Below are 16,934 nucleotides of genomic sequence, written 5' to 3' on the forward strand. Positions count from 1 at the left end.
TCATGCACGCTGCGCAGATGACTCTTTCTTTCTTGGCGTTCCTTTTCAATCGTCCAACGAGAGCAGCAGTAGTAGTTACGCCATGCCAAATGCAGCTGCAATATCATTACGAATTTGTCATCATCTGTCTACAACTAATTGATCTATGATCCAAACGTCAAGTCAGCGTCGTATCAGTGTCGTTCCGCAGAGTCCAAAGGAAGGTGGTCCACAGCGCCCTGGGGGTGGGCGCAGTGATAACCAGGCTGCGACCATGGCTGCCCTGTCTCACTCTGACAGTTCGTCAACACCCCTTCTGGACCCGTTCTCCCTCTGGTTCATCCCGAGGACCGTAAGCAACTTAGCAATGTTCGAGCCACTCTTGACGAGCCCGAATTTATCATCAAAGGTTTGCTCAACAAGCCCACAATGACCCAATTCGAAAGGATTTATCAGATCATCCAATTAAGTGCTACCGCCAAGGCGAGTGAAGACAGAGTCACGAGAGGGTCGCTCGACGCTGGGGGACAGATGTCCTCTTATGAGCACCTAGGCAGGTTACCAGCCTCTATTAGTAATGAGTATTCTAAAAGGCTAAGCGACAAGGACCCGGTCTCTTGGGGAACTCCTCAAGTCGCGAATGCTGACGGCTCGCATCATACACGAGTGCATCAGGTTAGAAACTTCTGTATAACGTTGATGATCCCGCGGCCCGAAGAAAAAATCGAGAGTCTATGTGTGCTTCTGACAGCGGTCGGAAAGCTTTCTTGACTCCCCTACAACCAAGAAGCATATGGATATTTCTCTCGCATGGAAGAGCTGACGAAGAACGAGAACGAGTCAATCAACGCTGGAAGGCGTTTTGCTTTAACAGTGATTTTATCGGATTCAAACACCGCATTATTTTGACGGCATTCCAGGACGTTACAGCGGTTGACCCTCGAGCTCGGAAATGGCAAACCTAGAACGGTCACGCAACCATAAACGACCACGCAGGAAGCACCGACAGGCTTGGTGGGATGAGCTGGTGTGATTTCATATGGCCGACGAAGATCACACTTTCGATGTCTCCGCCACTGGATCTCAGGAATTGAGATACAGGTGATGTTCATCTGCGAAACTCCGCATCTTTCTCCGAGAAAGGTTGCGATTGACCGAGTACGATTGAGACAAATCCTCTTTCCGGTACAATGAAATTGCATTTTCTTCATCTGGATAGCATCCATTTCTTGGTGCTCTGCCTGGTTCACCTTGTGCAACGTGCACTTCAGTCGCCGACCCCTAACTCGGGGTTCCCAGTGATGATTGTGTGCCTTTTTGCGGGGGACGCGGACAGTCCGGCTTTGGGGGTTTTACCATTCCAGAGACCGATCGAAGACTAGAGTTGATCGGATTATATCAATGTACCACTTCAGCATTTTGAGACCCATCTTTATTTGGCCCAGCTTGTACTAGTGACTCACATGCGAACATTATGGTCGGCATTAAGATTCGCACTGTATCCTTGATGCAACAGTCAGGACTTTGTCTCTGCCCTCAAAGCACACCACCAACAGGCCAGTGGCGTCCCACGAATCCAAAGCTCACAACACTTAGTAAGTGTTCCAGACTTCAGATGGCAGCATTCCCCTCATCACTAAAGCACCGTAATAATAACCAATTAGTGAAAATAGGACAGTGGGAGAGCAAGTCGTACATTTCCAGTATTCAATAGCAGACAGTTCCTGCCATTCACCTAGCCTGTTCGTGGCATCCCGCAAGACTAACGTGGACTCTGAATAATTTGATCCCGGACGTATTGGACCGAATGCCATCGGTAAAGGTAATTCTCTTGAATGCCATGAATTAAAGAGTCTTCGTCGTGAATTGCTTCCCAGATAATCTTCAACAACAGGCGAACGGAATGTCAATGGAGCCGGGGCTAAGGTGCAGATGATCACCTTTGGGCTCGTTAGGAAGCTGGACAATTCACCCGAATGGTCATGTTCTCACCAGGTTGATAAAACCCACCTTCAAGTCTTCAAGTTTACGACTCGTGTCTGAATCATGATAAACTTTACACTCTCCAAACGCCGCCAATAATGTGACGATAATGCCACGTGCGGCTGGTGAATCTAAATGCCCACCGTAATTCTATGTGCGCGAGCATGAGTTTCAGGTGGGAGCATGATACTGATCTGAGCCACCCACCACTCCTAAGATACCAGATGGACGCATCAACGTTTTTAGGTCTTCCCAGAACTCGAGGGTGTACAAATGGTGGAGAACTCCTCCACCTGAGAAGCAATCATGAACCACGTAATCAAACAATTGCGCATCTGCCTGTCCCGGATTGGATGTTCGAAGGGATCTCATGGCACTCGCTTGTTGGCGGACCCAACTTCGTGCGTCTTCGAGATAGACTTGGTTTGGTTTGGGAAGCTCAAAATGCTTCCGCGCGAAACGATACACAGCTGGATCGATTTCAACAATTGTGGTCTGCATCCCATGCTCGACGAATGCTTTTGCAGCAACACCTATTCCGGGTCCGCTAAAGCACACCATAATCAAAACCGGCTTCCCGGGTAACCCTACGTAGAGTGGAAACTGGCTTACATAGTGAGGACCCGATTGGGCGTAGTTCGGATTGATTCAAGAGGGCGATTGACAAGCCGCACAGCTTCCTGGAGGTAGAATGCAGTATATATGCTACGGAAAAGTTTTGTGGGAGGGTCTCCTTCACGCTCGGGGAGCAGCCACATGCCGCCGAGGAGCGAGTGGTCGCAACGTAAAAATCGTGTCCGCACGCCATTGATATCCGTTTCGCCAACAAGGATCATTCCCGTGACGCTGAATGATTTGTCCAATATCTGTAGCGTACCATTGAGGGTGGTGTATGGGGTCGCCGGGGTTCTGCACGGCGACCTTTTTTGTGACACTACAGACGTGAACAATGGAAGGGCCAAATACAAGGCCAAGACAAAAGTGGGATTCATTCTTAGTCTTCTCATAGACCTTCCTGCATGTCGCTCGCGCTTTTGCCGACTCAAGGCATGCTGCATCGCCAACAGTGCAGCAGGAAACGATGTGATAAGACCCAAGAGAAGATACTGGCGTAAAATATCGTCAGCTTGTGACACTAGAAAGATGCGTGTGCAGGCTGACCATATTACAATAGTTTACCACACCTCCGAGTGGCAAGTTATCCCACAGGACCCTGTCTGCACGAGCAATGACAACCCATGAGAACATCCCTGAGCCAAATCTGGCGGGGAATGGCGAAAATCCAGAAGGAGAAACACGGGACTATGACGCGACCTGAATAGCAAATCAAAGGATGAAAAATAGGGACCATACCAATACATTTTGCAGCATCGACGCTCCCAACACAGTAACAAGAGACCCGCCTAGGATGTGAGCCGCGATAGGACCCCAGAGAGGGTTGAGCCACCCAGACGTATGCACTCCGACACAATACATAATCGCTGGCGACGCTGCAAACCATAGGCTCATGAAGGCGAACCCTGTTCGTGAATCCAAACGCATCCGCTTAGGAATGAAGGAGGCCAGAAGACAAATAACCAGAGATATCGTTGGGAAGTGTCGAGCAGTTGCTGCACTCCCAAACAGAGGGTGAAGGGAAAGCTGAGAGGCGACATCTGAAAATGATATTATCGAAAGTACGAAGAAGCCCGCAAGAAGTGCAGTGACAGAGCTGGGCGATGTCGAGGATGTTGGGGGAGGCTAAAATCCGGCACAAGGCCAAATTACAAATCAATGCATTCTAGCACCCTTGAAGGCTATACCCACTGGATTCTCATTACGTTCTAACGGCCGAACGTTTCGCCTCTCCTGGGCATCGGCCATGCCAACGTCGTTTCGATGTCACACGTGAGCCCAATTTCGAATGACCTCAACGGTCATGTGCAGGTGATTAGAAAACCTAATATTCACGACTTCCAAGGATTTTAGCATACGCTGATAGCAGGACGTTAGATGAATGGTAAGTCTAATGTATTGCAGGCGATAAATGCTGTGAAAAGAATGGCAACTTAAGGTGGACAAGTTAGCATTAATAAATAGTCAAAGCATGCCACCACTGCCATGAGCGGCGATATTAACTCGGGCCTCTAGTAAGTGGCGCATTGAGCCTCAGTGTGTTCATTCATGCTTACGCTTGACTCAACATTGCTCTGGCAGGCTTCGTGACTGTCGCGGTGAGTTTGGGTTTGATGACAGTGTTCCAGAGTTGGCCGGGCAACAGCAGGTGAGAGAGCGGTGAGAGAGCCATCGATCAATCTTGTAACCCAAAAAAAAATTCAAGTCCCGCAAACCCCAAGGGTGAATATATGACTAGAGGGTGTAAGCAGAAGCCCGGCGCTTGGGAAATCTTTTCCCAGGCCGTGCTTCGTGGTTCTACAATATTACCAGCAATCGTGAATAAGGGAGTTGCAGTGATGGTCTCGTCCATTTCGGATTGTTAAATTCGGATCGCTCGGTGAGGATTTGCTGCAAACGGTCAAACTTTTTCATTTCAATATTTAGGCAAAGTAAAATTTTGGGTCAGTTATCGGGGATTGGGATAAGCATATGTGTACCTTATCATATCAGAATCTGACCCATAACCCATAGTACCGCCAGAGCAGGAGTTTCTTTCTTTCCCAGGCGTTTCTTGGTGCCACGATAACTGAAGTGAATAGGTTACTCAGTGTGATTTCACGTTTGAATACTTGCACCGAATGTCATGATCGATGCCTGCGGGGCGTTACGACTCCGCGTACTGAACAGGGGCCCATGACCATGTCTAATACTCTTCATTCAGCTCATTACGGGCCGCTGGACATTCAAGTCAATCAATTCTCATCCCTGGCAAATACATAACTTCGGGCTTGCTTGATGCTCGAATGTACATCTGGAACGTTGAAGAAAAGAAACATCACTTCGAAGTAAGCAGTTGCAGGTGGTATCTCGCTTGTCAGATGGTCGAATGATAAATGAGGAGCCAATGCGCGGATCGGTAAAATGTCCATTGCATCTCACAAACAAGCTTCGCGTTTGCACGACGATGTCATTCCGTATGACCTTGGATCTTTGCATGTGCGGCATAACGAGCCTAGTGGCAGACAAAAGTTGGGATTTATGGATAAGTGCGTGGAATAGGAACAAGTTTACGTCGTGACGAGAGTTAGTACACAACCCTTATGACACCATCCAGAAAGCCGGCTCTGGATAGTGTGTGGGACAGAGGGCGACACACATATCGCGCAAGTCTCAGACCCTCGAGCTTGGGGTGGCAAAGGGCCTGACCTGACCTCCAGTTTGGCGAGGACTCGGACTCTAGAACGTTTGCAAAGAATGTCCATTTGTGTTCTCTATGAGGGGATTCCGCTTGAATTTGGTTCATCAGAGCAACTCTGCTTCGCACGTAAACTGGTGGGTTCCATCAAATGAGTGCGGGTATCAGGATGGGGGTGCCGAAGAGTAACGTCTCGGAGCACGGATATTGGACCGGCGGTACCAACTTGAATCCCCACACTTCGGTATGTCTTATACAGGTTCCTTGGTGATATGGAAGCCCCCTGTAGGTGATCAGCCTATTGGACAGTGAGCTCTGTCGAGGGCTTTCGGCCGAAGAGATCGAGGCTCGAGAGTCACATGCTCTATCTCCTGAGCCTTGTGCTATAGGGGCAAACCTTGATGAGTTGATGTCTGGACGAATCGTCAGGACTTACCTAAGGAGTAGGCATCGTCCACCAACCAGTCCTCCAACCCATCGTAGGACCTCTCCACATCAATCTCCGCATTTGCTCTGTCCGGCAGTGCGTGATCCCTTGTTGGGCAGATCCCGAACAGATGTCATCCATTATTGACGAATGCGCGTCACCGCTCCGTATTGAGGAGTGGGAGAGGCTTCCGTCATCTTCAGGTTTGGGCTGCGCAGCAATGGAATCATCCTGCATCTCCGAAAGCCGCATTGTAAGCTGGGGTTGATGAGCCTAGGAGATTAACTGACCATGGCGCAGTTGTTGATTTGGTCACCTCGATCTCTCTCATCCAAGAGAGGCAGAGGTGATGATGCCTGCGTTGGGGGGCTGTTAGCTCTCAAGCTCTATGATCGGTGCAAATGCCACACCTGAGGGCCCGCATGCCCGCAGTCACGCCAATCGGGTGGGTGATGCGAGTTTCGGCTGGGAAGAGGGGCAAGCGAAGTCAGTCCGATGCCTCACGGGGTCGCTGCACGAACCGATCTTGCCGGTGGACCCTGGAAGGTCGTCCATGGCTGCCACGTCGGGGAACGTGATCAGCCGTCCGATACTGGAGTCCACAACCTCCTCGGTGTTGGGCCCTATTTTCCTGAGCTTCTGGCGGGCTTGGGTGAGAGAGCTCATAAGCATATGGCCGGTAGGGTAATCAAGCAGATCAAACTTGCATCCATCATAAGGAGACGCCAGGTCATCTCCTAAACCGCACTCCCCGCTTTCTCTCGGCCTCTTCCCTGACATGCCAACTGGTTGGCGAACAGGATCAGAACTGGTGCCTGATCTTGCGCAATCGGAGGCCACAGCAGTCGACGCCCCTGTATAACATTGTTCATACCGCAATCCACCACGTTTATGAAGAATGAGATGGTGAGGGTGACTGACCTGCCCGAGTGCTAGGATCCCCACGCTGCTCGCATTGGTCCTCATGATTGGGAACCATAAAAATGGACAGGGGCGTCGATCCTGCCACTAAATCCGGAGGGATTCATGAATAGAGATATGATATACTAAAGACCAAGAACCTACTCCGTTGAGAGTCAATGAAGCGATCCAACAACGATATCAGTTCTTCATCCAAAATTCGGATGCTCCTGCGGGTGAATGAAATGAGAGGAAGTGAGTATGGAATGAGCGGTAAAACCGAGATGCGAGAGCGGGTTTAGGTGTAGGGGCAAACCTCCATCGCCCTTGCCATGAGGCGGTGAAGATGACTCGAGTTGAGACGAAACGGAGGAAAATTTCACGCACTCTTCCACTTCCTCTTTCGTATGGCGATTTGTTTTCGCTGTCGGAGCTGTTGCTCCCTTGCGAGATACTCGTCAGTTACGTTGTTACCGAAGGACGGGGGGCAGTACATGAACACTCACATTGTTAGTTCCTGGGTTCGGCATGATGAATGGTTTTGTCTTGCGGCAGATAGGGGGGTAATATTTTCTCAGGGATGAATATATATATAGCCGTGGCGTGGAGGTACGGTGTGGATGACAGATGAAGTGATTCGAATTTTAAACCAGTGATGTTCGCGTTTCTACAGTCCGTAGAGATGGGACAATGTTTCTCAGCCGAGTTAAACAGTGGGAAGCATCCACGATTCAGAATCAGCTATAAACCGGTCCTTTGCGTGCGTGACCCTCACTACCTGTCAACTTGAGGATGGAAGATGTCGGTTCAAAACGGTCTGCTTACGTAATGATCTGCCAAACCGTCGAACATGTCCTCGGCATGTTCTTGTAATATCAAAATTGTATCATGCGGGCATCTGTGGTGATTATATCGATCGGGTTGAGACTACACGATCTTTATCTCTATATGGAACGTAACAGGCGGATCGAAACCTGAAAGTCAGAAAAGCGCTTTATGTACAACTAGGTGGAGAGTGTGAACAGCTGACGCGAATTATCAGTATTATAGTTGGTGAATTGCCGTATATGAGAATATGAATATCTGAAAGGTCGCTCTCACCGGATGGTGAGGGCGGCACCACTACTCAGGAAGTACGTACCTCGCTGGCGTATCGTGGTCTTCGCTTCTTAACTTTGACTGTCAATGTCTGGAGACGTGGATATTGCGTCACTGGGGTGTTCATTCCCGTGGCTCAGTCATAATCAATGGCGGCTCCGGGTGCAGACCTCCTCCTTACGATCGCATGCAATCTTCATGGTGAGTAAACTTGTATTTACATGTGTTTACATCGGCTCTCTTGCGTTGAGCATCCCAACTTGGCACTTCAACTCCCATCTGCTCAGCCTTGGAACCACGGTCGTATGTTCTGGGAAGTCCATTTCATAATAGGCCAAGGTAATTGACCAGATGTGTCCATCTCATCCTTTGATTTCGAACCCCGTGTGCTCAACACACAGTACGTCATAAACAGTCCCCTCTAAGCTAGCACACTCCACAACGTTCACTAGGGGGGACGTCTTTGCGTACACTCTGCTTTCACACGGGTGCATCATCGTTTGCATGCCTGCTCTTCATCCCAGATTCGAAAGTTGAAGCAGCTAATGTTGTATACCGAAGACTGTCAGGTTTAGGCGTATGCCTCTCCATTGGACATTTCAACATAACCATTCCATTCTATTCGTTGCTGCGTTCTCGCCCCGGCGTTCAATGGTGACGGAATCAGGTGGTGTTGCATTCTTTTGACCACGTTTCTTTCGTCAGCTCCTTCCATCTGCCCATCTTAAAGGCATTACATAATGACACGGCCTTGATACTTTGTGGTGGGTATTGCGGACTGTGATCGTTGAAGCAAGGAAGCGTGGTGAGAGTCCTTAGGCAGAGCAGAGCTACGGAGTTAGTAAGCCATCGATGAGTTCCCGCTCCCTGGCACACTCGCAAAAGGATTCATCGATGGCCACTGCTTCGTGCTGGTTCCAATGGAACCCTACCCCCCACGGACGGGCCCTCTTCCGTTATCACCACATGCGTCGATCTTGTTATTATTGCAGTCTTTTGTACGGAGAAAATAAACAAACATTTCTTCCCTGCAACCAAAAAAGGCACGTGCTCTTTCACGTGCCTTTTGGGGGTGAAATCAATGGACAGCGAACTAGACGCGGCAGTACGTGCGACAGATACGGACGCTGCGCAAGCTAGACTTTCTGCTGTGAACAAAGGGTACTTGTCCGACGATGTCTTTATTCAGTTCTTCATTCCTCGTTCGCGTTACTTGCCACCGCGGCCGCCTCTGATCAATGTTGGGACGTTCATTCGCGCAACCGCTATTGACATGCTTGTCGACAAATGGATCCAACTATTTGGGAGAGTGCAGGTCGTATCCCTAGGGGCTGGAAGTGATACACGGTTCTGGAGACTATCGGTGATTCATCATACCCTCTGATGTGTGGAATGCACTCTTATCTCGTTTGGGACTCTGCAATGTTTTCGGCTCGTATAAACGATCCACCAAACTTTAGACGGCAGGGAAGTCGAAGTCATTAGAACACTATGTAGAAATCGATTTTCCAGAGAACACGGCACGGAAAGCGCACTCCATTCGTAAGAATGACGCGTTAAACCGGCACCTGGAGGATATCACGATAGGTATGAGTTAAACTCCTGATGAATCATAGTAACGGCCCCTAACTATCCCACATCGAAGATCAAGGCGGTACGGCTCTCCGCTCTACTCAATACAGCCTCATTCCTCTTGATCTCCGAAACCCGCCCTCGATCATTCTTGCCCCTTTAATCAGTTCCGGGCTGTTGAAGCGATCTATACCAACACTTTTCCTGTCGGAATGCGTTTTTGTGTATATGCCACCTGCAGCATCTGACGCTCTGGTGCGCTGGTTTGGAGAAAATTTTGAGATAGTTGGGGGTACCTTGTATGAGATGTTTGGATTAACTGACGAATTTGGGAAAGTCATGCGAGCAAATCTTATGGTCAGTTATGATTACCGATATTTTCTGCGAATGACTAAATAGGCTCAACCTTTCCTATGCAGACTCGCCATGTGCAGCTTCTGGTGTAGATGCATACCAAACATTGGAAGCGCAAAGTGCAAGATACTTGCAACATGATTATACCCATGCGACGTCGATTACCCTCAAGACGGTGAGAAGGCACTATATCCCCTCGGCTGAGTTACAGCGGTACGTCCATCTTGTTCACCTGCTTCGAGTTTCTATAGTACCTTGATTCAAAAGGATTGCCTTCCTGGAAATGCTAGACGAGATCGAGGAGCTTGATCTTGTTCTGGATCACTATGTGCTATCCTGGGGAGTCAAAGTTGCGCCGGGTTCAGATGATGAAGTGGTGCGGCACGCCGTAAGTTGGGGTATAGATCGCGTGGATGACCCCGCCAACGATAAAGACGAGCTTGAAGAAGGGGAAATCCAACAAGATGCATGAACGGTTGAAACTCAGCCAGCTTTTGTGGCCTGCATCCATGAACTTCGCGATCGGAGCCCCTGCGAACTGTATTGTATTTTGTAACTGACGATCTTCATGATCTTATACCTTGTATGTACCCATGTATCATAATATTGATGGAACATAGATCACGAGCGTTTCAGGGAAGTATGAATATTCCACTCCTGCCCCCGGTGGCTCGATCCTTCCATAACACTAGTGAGGTCGCAGGACATCAATGCTCAATCCCTGTTGTCATATGTAATGACATTTCCAAACACATTGCCTCGGATCCGGTCTCTGAAGCTGATTCCGAGCCGCCTGATCTTGGCGCTCCCACGAGCAGTCTGAGGTTTGTAGGTCAAATATCCGGAACAACAACTGCAGCTAGCTCCCACCCCAACTGGCTTATTATCCGCTCTGCATGCCGTTGCCTCCTTTCCTTCATGAATCGTCGTTCTTGGCGCAGGCATGGCTCTACTCGCGAAGCAGCCTCAACTTTTACCGTGTGCACATCATCGTGTTTACAGTAACTCCTCTCATATTCTCTGCCATCATGTATGGAAGCAACGGGAGATACCCAGTCTCGTACATTGACTGTCTCTACAATTGCGTCTCAGCCATGACGGTGACGGGCTTGGCCACTATCAACCTCAGTGGACTCACAGCTTGGCAACAGTTTATCCTGTGGTTTCAGATGTCAGTGGGCAACATCGTAAGCCTACCTGCAACTGCTGTGGTGGGCTACTGATGACAGCTAGTGCGTCCATCGTCCAATAAGGTCACTGTGTCTTGGGTGATGGTTCTCGTACGGCAGCAATTCCTCAAAGCCCAGTTTGAATCTGCCGTTCAGTATAGGAATCGGAATGGTGACACACGAGGGGGACGGAGTGAAATTCTCCGGATCGATATGATTCGAAGGGTTGGCGATCTCACTCCAGTAAATCCGATGGGATTCATAAGCGGCGAGGGAACAGCAATTATCGATGCGACTGGAGGAAGAACCGTTCTGAATCAGGGGCCTGTGACTGGGGATGTCAATCATTCCGGCGGTGGCCTAAACCCCTCATCGCAATCTCTCACTTCGTGAGTTGTTCGTAGTATTGTTGGTTTGTTTTTTGGTTGTGCGACCACAGATTTCAGGGTTGCCTCGTCCCGAATATTGCAACGACGAGCATCTGATCGTGGCGAAACGTCAGGAGATGGAGATGCTGTAGGTGCGTTATCGATCGTTGACTAGTTGTGTCAGCATCTTTTGCTTAGATTCTACCTAGAAACCGCGTTATTTGACAGTGAAAGACGGATAGCTCAGCCAAATTCGCAGAGATCAAATGCAACGGAGCAAGACTCGAGTGTGGATCCCACACAGTTTCAATCCAACTTCCCCCGAACACAAACTATTGAATTTGTTCAGCCAGAACAGCTCCTACATCGCCGTGAACGCGGACACTCCTTGGGTCTTTCTTCTACAGCAGAGGACCATATAGGCGCCGAGCCAGAAAGATGGGATCGAGGTGGGCCTTTGGGCCTCCCAGGACGAACTAATACCATCCGCACAATTGGTTCCGAAGTCGACCCCCCGCCTGCCGGGAGCGCATTGCCTCGCCGGACGTCGGCGAAAGATCTGGGTTTCGGGGGATTTCCCATGCCTCATCAGCTCCTAGCAAGAATTGGCGCTCGACTCTTCCCCACAGTCGCGGAACGCATAGAAAGGACGACAACGAATCAAGCCCAGGCTATCTCCTTGCAACCGAGCAGGGTCTCCGCAAGCGCCGCAGCAAGGACGGGGTTGGGCATGACAACAGCCCGCACGAAAAGTGTTCCTTACATCAGCTTTGATGCTGTCGTTGGGAGAAATTCCCGGTTTCATGGGCTGACCAAGGAGGAACTGGAAGAACTCGGTGGAGTAGAGTACAGGGCACTGAAGTTACTACTCTGGCTCGTCCCTGCTGTAAGTATCTAGGCCAAATGATCTCTGGACGCCCTGCGATTATAGGTTTTATAGTATCACTTTGGCTGGCAATTGATTATTTTCACTATCCTCGCCCCGTACATGGCCCAGTCACGATGGAAGCCGGTATTTCAGTCCCAAATACGACCGCTCGGCTCAACATGGTAAGAGTAACTCCCCTTGGAACCAAATCAATCACTTACGGCTCTGTGCAGGTATACCGCCTTTATTGTTACTTCTGCCTACACTAATTCTGGGTAATGCATGTTCTCGGCAACTTGGCGACCTATTCTCAGTACACTCATCGCAGAACCTCACTCGTTGATCAATCCATGACTCCATTTCAAAACGCGTACCCACAAATTATCTTCTTATTCATAATCATCTTCGCAGGCAATACAGCATATGTAGGTATCAAGGCGCTGGAATATGTCCTTTTCTCGTGCTGACTGCTTCTGTGTGTAGCCAGTGTTGTTCGTATTTTCACTGCATACGTTTCACCTTGCACTGATTTACACCCTACCGCGCAAAGTCTTCGCCTTACAATGTAAGGGGTTAATGATGTTTCGTGCCACTGCCAAGCGCTCAATGATCACCACAGATGGATCATGGCCAAATGTGTGGCTGCACAATCTCGAATCCATGAAACACTTCATTTCCTACTTGACCACCCTCGACGTTGCTTCGTCTATCTATTCCCGTCTCACCAAACATGGTTCCTTTTCGCGTTCGTCGCTGTGCTCACGGTTACAGATTGGGTCTCATTCTTAGTTCTGGACGTCGGCAACCCCGAAATCATGAGGTTGCCCGTGGGGCAGCGACTCCTGATCGGACTGCTTCAAAGTGGGGCCGTACGTGCGGCTGGCTTTTCCGTTGTTGCTTTGTCGGTTCTCGCGCCTGCGGTCCAGTGAGTCGCACCTGAGCAGTTGTCAGCCAATACGCGCTGACGAAAGCCTTGACAGGGTAATCTACGTTATCATGATGTTCGTGGGTGCTTTGGGTAGCCTTTGTATCCGCATACCGAATATATTTCCAATCCAGGTATATATCGGTCTATCCGATTGCGATTGCAGTACGCTCCACCAATGTCTACGAGGAGCGCTCCCTCGGAATCATAGAAGAAGATCATTTGGAGGAACCATCTGATGTTGGGTCGAGAGGACAAGTGTTGGGGAGGTATTTTGCATGGCATGCTAGACGCCAACTAGCATTTGGTTAGTTTTACAATCCGCTCAAGAATGAAGTCGGAATCTACACATCCTTTCGTAGATATGTGGTGGATAGCGGTTGCTTTGGTACTCGTCTGCATAGTTGAGGTAAGACATGGCCTGACTTCTGGCCACTCTAGGAGAACGTGCTTACACCCCTCTTTAGCGAGGTCAGATTGAGGACAACACGAAAGTCTCCATTGATATATTCCCCATCAGTGAGTTCTTTGTCTTCCGCAAACGGTTGGGCTAATCGCCTCGGGTAGTTTTTGAGTTGGTTTCTGCCTATGGGACGGTCGGAATGTCTCTAGGGGCTAATGGGGTCAGTCGTCCGAAAATCAAGGGAAGACCATTCCGCTAATTTGTGATATTCAGCAAAATTATTCACTTTCGGGTGTTTTGTCCCCATTGTCAAAAGTGATCATATGTCTGGTGATGCTTCGTGGTCGCCACCGTGGTGAATGTTATTCAACCCCAAAAATTCCCTCCCATATGTAACTTTTGCTCCCATATGCTAGGGTTGCCTGTAGCAATCGATCGAGCCGTAATGTTGCCCAAAGAGTACCAGAGAGAAGACGCAGAGATATCCGCGTTGAGGAGCCGCTCTCATTATGCCGAAGGCAATCATCCTGTGGACACGGACCACCATCAAACCAGCCAGCCAAACGTTTCAGGACGACACAATACCGATAGATTAACAAAAGACAGATAGCACGCGACCACGCATACAGTGTCGCGATGCTCGTCTAGAGAAGCTCACTCTTGTAATGGGACCATCAAAACGAGCATGACTAGTGCCCGTTACCCGTTGTCAACATCGCCTGGCTCTATACAATTGTGCATAATTAAACGTATCCACTTCTTGGGAACCGCTGGACAGTTTATGGTGATCGGCCAAGGGTGCTTCAAGGGCGAAGTGGCAACGCGTGGCTCGCAGATGCAAATACAACGGTGAGCAAATGGAGAAATGCAGACAAACCGGGGACTGTTGGAGTGATAAAGGGAAAATGGGCAAGAAAATGACAGTGGAAACATCAAGCACATAGAAAGCATCAGGCACAATCTTACAGTAGGCAAATGCCGCAAAGCTGCAGTGGTGATGGCAATGGCAGCGGCGGCGACATCGCGTGCCAGGCCACGTCTCTGGGCTCACCGATCTTGCTTACCAGAAGGGAGATAGCAGGCGACGCGGAGGCAAAGGGAGGGGAAGGGCAGCGCACTGATCCCACTCCTGGCACTGGTCATTGGCTGAGCTTGCGAAGCTTTTGTCAAGCAGTCGTGATTTGGATTGGACATTCGCTGTCTGCTGAATATTGCGCCTCCGCACTGAGCCAAACAACATACAGCCCTAGCTAAACACCAACCAAAAGTTCGTTTAGTGCTTCAGGTTGCACGTTGGTCACATTTGGTACGTGTCCTATATCGGCACCGATCAATCAGCATCTAGTTTAGGCAAGCATCGTCAGCAAAGCGATAACGGACGAGCGTCATCGGACACGCATTGTCTAGTTCAAGCGAGAAGCGACCATGGTTGGTGATTCGTGTCAGGCGGTTGGTGATTCGCGCCAGGCGATTGTAGCTCGAACATGATCGAACGATGGTCATTCCGCAATTAGTCTCGTGTAATAAGAGTATTAAACATCAACAAAAGGTCGTGTTCGGTGATATTAATAAGTTACGGGTCGAAGTCGATGGGATATTCAATCATCACTGTGGAAGGGACAGGCCAGATTAGAAATGCCGAGGGTGGGACCGAACGGAGACGTACTCGGCTGGTTCTCTTCTCATGAATAGATCTATGGCTCCAGAAAATGCAGCAAAAGCTAACCCGCCGGCGACAGCAGCTCTAGGGCCGGAGTTATGGGCCAGAATGGCGCCAGAAACAAATCCAGCAGACAAGGCATTATTTATATCGTTTTTTGCCCGGTACTTACAAGGAAAACATCTCAGAAGAATGCAATATCGACGAGTTGGCATGTACTTACTCCTCAATGATACACTCTACACCAGAGTAGAGCGCGCCAACCTTCCCAAAACCTTTCCCGGACTTGTACATCCCCTTTCCCATATCTTTGAACACCTGTGTCGTCTTTTGACGGGTGGACATATTTTCTTGCTGCCACGTTCGGGACAATGGGTCCTCATACGCGAAGCTCGTCGACATCATGGAGAAGAAGGCGCCCAAACCAAATCCTTGAGAGAACAAACGTCGCACTTAAAGGGCTGTCATAGGAAACACATTGTATTGAGCTCACCCATGACTCCCGCCATCCCGCATTTGAAGACGCAACTCTCGGCACCCATACTCATATACTCCTGCATCTTCCGTTGCTGATCGAGGGCTGGTCTATCATCTTCCGCAAGACCGGGTGGCAGAGGCTCGCGGCCTGCAGGGAATACCGGAGCCACCAAGGGTATGGATGGCTTCGACATTCTACGCAAGAAAAAGTTAGTTTTCTCACGGTCCTATAATTCTCGCATTCAGGTGACCCCGCAAATGCAATCTCTGCCGCAGCGAGTGTTCTCCTCACGACCCTCATTTATGGCCTCATGGTACGAATCTTTGGTACTTAGGCCACATTCCATTCATCCGTCATCGTTTTCCAACTTTGTCTTCCGGCGCCGCTTCCGAAAAGACAAGCGACAAGGAAGTTTTTTGTGGGGGGGTTTTTGATTTTGGATGATTGCTTACTTTTTACGGACCAACGAGGTCGGCCTGTATGTCTTACCTTAGTTGCAGTGTAGCGGAGTTGGCCGAATTTATCGTCTGCATTACATATGTAAAAGGTTATTTGCAGAAACATCACTCGGCGCCACAGTCATACTAGGCCGCAATACGGAATATCACACTAGACCACAGCAATCCATTGCCAAATATATATGAACACGATACAGAGATGATGCCCGGCGGAGCCCCGGAAAAATCAGCGAGCGACCAGCCTCAAGGCCCTACTATTCGAGCTGTTGGTAAGGTGAAAAAAATAAAATAACGAATATGTTTTAGAATTGCTGCATCCGTTGTTGGACTCGCTCTTTGACTGTTTGATAAGCGCTTAGAAGAGTCTGCTCGTTGATGACGATATCTGTGGTATCTGCCGGGGTCTACTGACTCTGGAGGCAATGGCGTTGAATCCGTTTCTAGGATAATGCTGCGTGATGGGAAGATAAGGAAAGGGAGGAATCAAATAGCTGAATGCGCGCACCCATCATCGATCGTCTCATCTAAGCATAATAGAACCATATCCAAGTTTTCAAGAAGGCTTCTCTTCTCCAGCTGATTTCGAAGTAGCAGAGAGATTGCATCATAGAAAGCGGATAGAGCAGCATTCAGCATGAGCTCATTTTCCACCGCCGTCCCGAGAATATAGAAAATGAGGTCGAGGGAATGTTTGTAAACTGCGAGGTACGACTCATAAATAATTATGTCGCCTAACACAGATCTCAATCAGCGTGGTGGGAAATGGCTTTTAGCGAATGCTCTTGCCTCCAGGCTTTTTCGTTTTCTCCCAGAGACCCTTCTCAAAAGCCCTCTGGTCCTTTAACACCGTAAACTGTTTACCAACCGCCTCGTTCTGTGGAGCATTCTTCGGCTTGAAATATTTGGCCAAGACTCGATTTCCATCCGTGTCCAGCACGATGAAGGCCGAAGTGGTATAGAGAGAAAGATTCGGTGAAGCCTAAGGGTTTGTGTCAGCCAG

At 49.3% G+C, this 16,934-nt stretch overlaps 7 protein-coding genes across 7 annotated transcripts; 2 read left to right on the top strand and 5 right to left on the bottom strand.

Annotated features, from left to right (window-relative positions):
- Positions 1-583: 583 nt before the first annotated feature.
- On the bottom strand, positions 584-1,443 carry EI90DRAFT_770990 (uncharacterized protein). The gene is made up of 2 exons (XM_039068017.1): position 1,443; positions 584-1,357 (listed from the first exon to the last, which is right to left on the bottom strand). Exon 2 carries the CDS (start codon positions 1,203-1,205, stop codon positions 756-758), a length of 450 nt encoding a protein of 149 aa, XP_038923084.1. The 5' UTR covers positions 1,206-1,357; position 1,443; the 3' UTR covers positions 584-755.
- Positions 1,444-1,571: 128 nt separating this feature from the next.
- EI90DRAFT_3115211 (S-adenosyl-L-methionine-dependent methyltransferase) lies at positions 1,572-3,825 on the bottom strand (the record flags this gene model as incomplete). Its single annotated transcript, XM_039062757.1, has 8 exons — positions 1,572-1,615; positions 1,676-1,919; positions 1,972-2,112; positions 2,170-2,509; positions 2,575-3,068; positions 3,124-3,264; positions 3,316-3,702; positions 3,769-3,825. The coding sequence occupies 8 exons, from the start codon at positions 3,823-3,825 to the stop codon at positions 1,572-1,574; spliced, it is 1,848 nt and encodes a 615-aa protein (XP_038923085.1).
- Positions 3,826-5,005: 1,180 nt separating this feature from the next.
- Positions 5,006-6,452, bottom strand: EI90DRAFT_3029725 (uncharacterized protein). The gene is made up of 10 exons (XM_039058154.1): positions 6,389-6,452; positions 6,203-6,328; positions 6,092-6,146; positions 5,972-6,050; positions 5,830-5,912; positions 5,691-5,788; positions 5,562-5,637; positions 5,445-5,517; positions 5,131-5,388; positions 5,006-5,071 (listed from the first exon to the last, which is right to left on the bottom strand). Exons 2-9 carry the CDS (start codon positions 6,234-6,236, stop codon positions 5,362-5,364), a joined length of 525 nt encoding a protein of 174 aa, XP_038923086.1. The 5' UTR covers positions 6,237-6,328; positions 6,389-6,452; the 3' UTR covers positions 5,006-5,071; positions 5,131-5,361.
- A 2,308-nt stretch (positions 6,453-8,760) lies between these two features.
- EI90DRAFT_3029737 (S-adenosyl-L-methionine-dependent methyltransferase) lies at positions 8,761-10,243 on the top strand (the record flags this gene model as incomplete). The annotated part of the gene is made up of 5 exons (XM_039058155.1): positions 8,761-9,042; positions 9,140-9,266; positions 9,325-9,612; positions 9,686-9,818; positions 9,873-10,243. 5 exons carry the CDS (start codon positions 8,761-8,763, stop codon positions 10,075-10,077), a joined length of 1,035 nt encoding a protein of 344 aa, XP_038923087.1. The 3' UTR covers positions 10,078-10,243.
- Positions 10,244-10,248: 5 nt separating this feature from the next.
- EI90DRAFT_2987821 (cation transport protein-domain-containing protein) lies at positions 10,249-13,965 on the top strand. Its single transcript, XM_039056024.1, has 17 exons — positions 10,249-10,792; positions 10,859-11,163; positions 11,221-11,294; positions 11,352-12,028; positions 12,083-12,192; positions 12,244-12,285; positions 12,339-12,435; positions 12,494-12,501; positions 12,561-12,575; positions 12,630-12,935; positions 12,991-13,011; positions 13,070-13,242; positions 13,298-13,344; positions 13,403-13,454; positions 13,503-13,558; positions 13,612-13,693; positions 13,755-13,965. The coding sequence occupies exons 1-17, from the start codon at positions 10,502-10,504 to the stop codon at positions 13,946-13,948; spliced, it is 2,550 nt and encodes an 849-aa protein (XP_038923088.1). The 5' UTR covers positions 10,249-10,501; the 3' UTR covers positions 13,949-13,965.
- Positions 13,966-14,967: 1,002 nt separating this feature from the next.
- Positions 14,968-15,669, bottom strand: EI90DRAFT_2903636 (Tim17/Tim22/Tim23/Pmp24 family-domain-containing protein; the record flags this gene model as incomplete). The annotated part of the gene is made up of 3 exons (XM_039054148.1): positions 14,968-15,181; positions 15,222-15,429; positions 15,492-15,669. 3 exons carry the CDS (start codon positions 15,667-15,669, stop codon positions 14,968-14,970), a joined length of 600 nt encoding a protein of 199 aa, XP_038923089.1.
- A 433-nt stretch (positions 15,670-16,102) lies between these two features.
- Positions 16,103-16,570, bottom strand: EI90DRAFT_3029743 (uncharacterized protein; the record flags this gene model as incomplete). The annotated part of the gene is made up of 2 exons (XM_039058156.1): positions 16,103-16,385; positions 16,440-16,570. Coding segments are annotated over 2 exons (280 nt in total), but the record flags the coding sequence as incomplete, so codon positions are not given.
- Positions 16,571-16,934: the final 364 nt, after the last annotated feature.

The sequence above is a fragment of the Cantharellus anzutake genome (assembly GCF_015039405.1).
Source record: "Cantharellus anzutake strain C23 chromosome Unknown EI90scaffold_2, whole genome shotgun sequence".
NCBI lineage: Eukaryota > Fungi > Basidiomycota > Agaricomycetes > Cantharellales > Hydnaceae > Cantharellus > Cantharellus anzutake.